The 5,845-nt window shown below is 38.9% G+C and overlaps 1 protein-coding gene across 1 annotated transcript; it reads left to right on the forward strand.

Moving 5' to 3' along the window:
- The first annotated feature begins 3,282 nt into the window (after positions 1-3,282).
- Positions 3,283-5,605, forward strand: LOC140933028 (uncharacterized). The gene is given in 4 exon segments (XM_073382535.1): positions 3,283-3,298; positions 5,080-5,396; positions 5,398-5,415; positions 5,417-5,605. Coding segments are annotated over 4 exon segments (540 nt in total).
- The last annotated feature ends 240 nt before the right edge of the window (positions 5,606-5,845 follow it).

A 5,845-nucleotide genomic window follows, 5' to 3' on the forward strand; every position in this document is an offset into this window, starting at 1 on the left:
AGGGAATAAGTCGAGCACAGAATTTGATTGTCGGCAAATTCTGTAATCGTCCATCGTTCTGCTAGTGTTAAGCTAGCCTTTGTTCACTCGTCTTGCTTCTTTGGGGCTGAGTGTTTTTCCGGTCAAAGAGAGAGAAAGAGTGTCTGGCAAGGTTTCCAATCAAAGATTTGCGAACTCGTGTCTGGCAAACTCTCCAAGTGGTTATATATACAGAGTTATACACACCTTATAACTTCATCTGCGGTTTTGGTCCATAACTTTCCAAACAACTGCTCCACAGAATGTCACTGATAACACGTAACGCAAAAGAGTATTGAAGTATGACTGCACAATAAATGTACGTCACAAAATCTACCTAAGCAGTCCCTTCGGGATTTTCTGTCTTTACATCATTCTAACCATTTCGTACTTGCGGGCGCAAACAATAGAAACGTCATCATTACCTAACGATTCCTCGCGGCCTTTCTTCGAGCAAATCGAGATTTTTTCTGGCATACTGACTGCTGACTATATATTTCAACTGTAAGTACTTTCCTTATTATGCGCGCGAGTTACTAGAGTCCCTCCTCGGCAGCCTAGTCCCCAGGCGTTTTCGGCTCGGTCATTCACTCTATCATGAGCTGTGACGTCACCGACAGATACTCGGCGAGAACGCGTTCTCTCGCCCGCTCTCTCCCAGACTTCGCGCGGACAACGGATCAAGAGATAAGGCCTAGGGACTAGGCAGCCTCCTCGGAATTTCGCCTTCTGTGCGAAATCCCTGCGGGGAGAACAATTAACACTTACATGAAGTCCATTTCCGCCGCAAATAGTAGGTGCTAGCCGAGGCGGGAGGAGGTAAAGGGGTACAGCAGTCAGTGATAAATTACCAATAAATAAAAAATATATATAACAATTATGGTGGATCCCTCATCTTATGGTGGATCCTTCATCTGTTTTAGTATATACTACTATATACTGTTTTAGTATATACTAAAACAGTGAGATAATTGAACTCAAAAATGATGATTTTTAACTCATTTACTGTTGTCAACGATTACAATTTTGGCGCGTAACGACCGAACCGGCGGCCGTCGCGTTTTATATATATATATATATATATATATACACCCGTTTTCAAAAAGGTTTTCATAGAGAGAGATATATAGATAGACATATACTTTTGTTCTCTTGCACGTGCGCCCTTGTGTATTTTTCACTTGTTATTGTCCAACTTGTGAAAAACTCGGTTCAACGATAAATTTTTTCGTCGTCGGGTTTTTTGTTCCAATTTGACATGTCGTTTTGAGTTTTTTTTTAGAAAAATACATGCGCCCTGCGATACAAATTTGCAATGGCGAATTATATGGCTGATTTTGGGAATGAGGAAAACATCCCGCGAAGAAGCCGATCCGCGAGTTATACGGAGTCACCGAATTGGTAGCCCAAATGCCATGGCATCTGTAGCAAGTGATAAAGCATTTTTATTGATAGAGTGTATTAAAAAATGCGCTGTCCAGGGGCGTGCTTAAGAGAAACTGTAGACTAACTTGAAAGCATTTGTGGCCGAGAGTTTATTCTGTCTTCAATGCGACACGTTGCCTTACAGGCCGTGATTTTACGAAAAAAGGTGAGACATTAAGATACATGACTAGCTCATCATGGTTATGATAAAGTCTGCTTCTATGAACCTCGTCATCGTCCGTTTTAATCAACTGCTATAATATTGTTGCTCCTTCCCACATATCCAATATGGACATCACCGTCACATCTTCCTTCTCAGCGGTTTCGAAAACACATTTTTTTCATTTCATCTGCGTTGTTTTAAAAATGAAAATCTTTGATGTTTTTCCCCTTATCCTGTAACGACAACAATTATATGATCTACAAGCGACCGAATTCCTCATTCTTCAATTTTCAAGAAAATGCAAATCAAGAGAATTGCAGACAGTGCTCGTGCATTATTTTTTTAACTGACAAATTGGAACAAAGAACCTGACGAAAACAAAATTTATCGTTTAACCAAGTTTTTTCACAAGTTGGACAATAACAAGTGTAAATGCACACGGGCGCACGTGCAAGAGAACAAAAGTATATATCTATCTATATATCTCTCTGTATGAAAACCTTTTTGAAAACGGGTGTATATATATATATGTTGCATAAAAAAACGGTCCTTGTAAAAAAGCGTCATTTTTATGTAAGAAAAGCCGCTTTTTTACAAATTAACTGGATGTAAAAATACTGCTTTTTTACAAAAATATGTTTTTGTAAAAAAGCTGCTTTTTTTACAAAAAATATTTTTGTAAGAAAGCTGCCTTTTTATGTAAAAATCCTGCTATTTTACACATATAGACCATTTGACAAACCCATTTATCGAAGACAGGCTGTTTTTAGTTGAGCTTACTACATTTAATTATATCAGACCAATGTACACAATTCCGTCTTTAGAGTATGAGGGGAAACGTGTCTTTTTTATCCCTCCTTCTGTTGGCAATGGGAAAAAGTGTAAAGGTATAAATATCTCAATAGCACACGCAATTATCGCGTTGTCTGCTTTTATTAGTTAAACACATTTGTCATGGATTCTTAGCTATGAACTGGAACTAGGCTACATCAACAGGCTTAAGCCAGGGAATCTGTTCACATGCAATTATTCTTTAATGATTTTCCTCCCTAATAGCCTCAACTCAAAGTTACCTCCACCAACAGGAATCACTACTCTTTGAAAACGATTGCAGGCTTGATTAATTCAGTAATAGAGCTTTGTGAAACTATCTTCACTTTTTCTTTAGTTTCATTTTACGCAGGCGAATTGTTAAGGCTTTTTTTTTAAATTCTTTTCTTAACCATTTATCAACCACGTTTTCTTCTTTTATTTTCACCTTGAGTTTACACGAAGATTAAAGTGAAATTCTCGTTTCTCCATAGAAGCTTTGCAAACTTTTTCCAAACAACGAATTCTTTAAAGTTGATCTCTAATGTTGATGCGTATTTTGTTGTAGCGACACGCGGGCTCTTTTCCTACGATCCTTCTCAATCCTGCAAAGAAATCAAGGACTTAGGTATCTCCAACGGAGACGGGGAGTACTGGATTGACCCTGGAAGGACTGAAAATCCTTTTAAGGATTATTTCATTAGTTGATAGTTAGTAGGTTTTTAACTATATTATATTGTTAGGTAACTATATTATATTGTTAGGCGTCCCCAATTAGTAGAGGGGTTCTTAACCCCATCGGCTAGACATTCCAAGGCACATTAATAAAGTTTTATGTATGTATGTCTGTTAAGGAATATTGTGACATGACAACTGACAGAGGTATGGTTTAAGTTAAAGCCAGGGTCCGTTTTCTAAGATGAAGTTCAGGAAATTCTTACTACCTAAATAGGTATATACAAAGTTCACATCGATAATTTAGTCCTTACTTGCAACACTAGCTAGGCTTTGTGTGACAATAAGCAATTATTAGATGAGGTTGAGTATCATCTGAGAATTATGCGGGTCGAGTTGGGTTCAGCTTCGGCGAATAACACCCCAAGTAAGTGTATACGGTTGATGACTTCAATAGTGCAGGCTATCGCCAGAAACTATGGACAGCAGCAGAGAAGCCTGAGTACGAGTTAGCTCAGTTGTTTTGGTACTGCTAGAGAATTTTACTGGTTTTGCGAAGAAAAAAAAATACTCAACGGATAGCATCTGCTAATTGAAGAATAACTGTAAGACTAAGCATGCCGTTAAATCTTGAATTTGCCGAGAAACAGACAGTCACGCGAGAGCCATTATTTTATCAATTTGGAGAAGTATTTGAATGAATAATAATAATATGCATTTTTCGCGCCAAGCTTCATTTTAGTATCAACTTCAGACTAGCAGGCCTAGCAAGTCACGAATTTCTTAGTCCCGGGTTCTTAGTTCTGTAAAGTACCGCAAATGATCCCCAAAGTAGAGCGCAAATGATCCTCGACCGTAAATGATTCCCATTGCCGACCATAAGTGATCCCGTGAAAAGTAGAGGAATAGAATGGATTTTAGGCGTGGATGGTGAAAGTGCTGAGAACCTGCACAACGCGTAGAACAATGAAATGAATAAAACTATAAATAATCGAACTGTTTCTTTTGGTATTTTTTTCCCCCTTTCTTTACGGACATTAAGAAGGAAACTTGTCTTTCATTTTAACGCCTAAGAATAGGGAAATATGACCACTTTATTTATCACTCTATCACTCTGTAGAGGTTTCCGGTGAATTTCGAAATACATTGAAATACACCACCTACAGCTAATGAAAATGTCTCATCTGGTGGTAAGGACCTTGTCAGTGCAAACCTGTGTATTCATTTCTAGTGTCTGGACACAGAGACAGTTACAAACATACAGAATCAAGGAAAGAGAAACGAGGGAACGATTAAGTGGAAAATTTTGTATATATAAGCAAAGAATTATCCTAATGGGGTTGTACTAGAGTGAGCTTTTATCTGGGGTCGTTTTCAGAGACTTTAGCCGTTACAAACGTTATCATTTCCTAAAGCTGATACGAGGCCGGGTATGAGCAATTTCTTCTTAAGAGTATTGCATCTAATTGAACTATAGAATGTGAAGTTTAGTTCAGTGAAGCTTCAATGTTAACCAGCAATTAAGCAAGAGCTATTGATTTACTGAGCATTTAAGTGTTTCCCTTTTTTTTGTTTGCGTTTATTTGTGTTATATTTACGGTTTCTTATATTTTCAGTCTTGGCATTTATTTGTTAAATTTATTCAGTTGAATTTTTAATACTTTTTGTTGCGATAATAAACGTGACACGATGACCCAGTAACTTAAGTCCAGGCCATTCTCATTTTCCTCTCGGGATCATTTGCGGTCGACAATGGGGATCACTTGAGGTCGAGGATCATTTGCGGTCCATTTTGGGGATCATTTGCGGTCTGAGGATCGTTTACGGTCGGGATCAGTTGCGGTACTGTACAGTTCACGTGAGTTATATTTAACAATGATTAGGCCCACGGTGGGTTTCCGCCGTGTGAATTATTTTGAACTAAACATTACTGCTTGTTTTGGCCCACATGACTGATAAACCAATGATAAGCATTTATCGAATTTCAGGGGGATGGCTTCTTGTATCCAACGTTGTTTCGCACGGTTCATCTCCCACTCAGTTGCCAGTTAAGACATCGTACCGCGGAGTAAACAGCAAAGAGATGGTACTCACAAAAAGCGCCATGAAGGAGTTGAGAAATCACTTGCATTTCAGTCAGATAAGATTCCACTGCAAAAAAAGAGGAGGTCGTACATTTCACATCACCACGGCTGCTAACAGCAAAGGTGAAGCTGCTGTGAAATACCTCAGTGGTGAGACAGATCTGATGCCTGCCTCTTGTGGTTCGTTTGTGATCATGAGCAATGATAACTCGCGGTTAGCAAGATGTCTGCAAGGATTGGGGGGTACCAAAGAGGTTCTTTCAAAGTTGGCAAATGGGGCGCCGAGAGAGATCAGAATAGATTATACGACCACCCTGCTTTTGCAGAGGCAGCTTACCACTGGCTTCTTGTACCGTCTGGCAGGTGGGAATGCGACGATTTTGTCGTGGCAGTGTCACGTGGCGATTTTTGGAAAATCTTTGCGCGATAAGAAGTCACCATAAAGGAAGTCTTCCTCAAGGTTTAAGGGTTTTGTCTTTTAAGGAAGCTTAACGCGTAGGCATTATTCAACACCATGATCTAAGATAAGAACTAGTAAGAGGTACTGCAATGGTCTTATGAGTGAAAGGAAAAAAAATTAACGCCCTGTATTAAATGGCATGGTATTACATTCAATAAAAACAAAGAAAGTGGGTAATTCAGTAGTGTTGGCTTTCCTTCTTACTCCCAA

The sequence above is a fragment of the Porites lutea genome, chromosome 4 (genome assembly GCF_958299795.1).
Source record: "Porites lutea chromosome 4, jaPorLute2.1, whole genome shotgun sequence".
NCBI classification, from domain to species: domain Eukaryota; kingdom Metazoa; phylum Cnidaria; class Anthozoa; order Scleractinia; family Poritidae; genus Porites; species Porites lutea.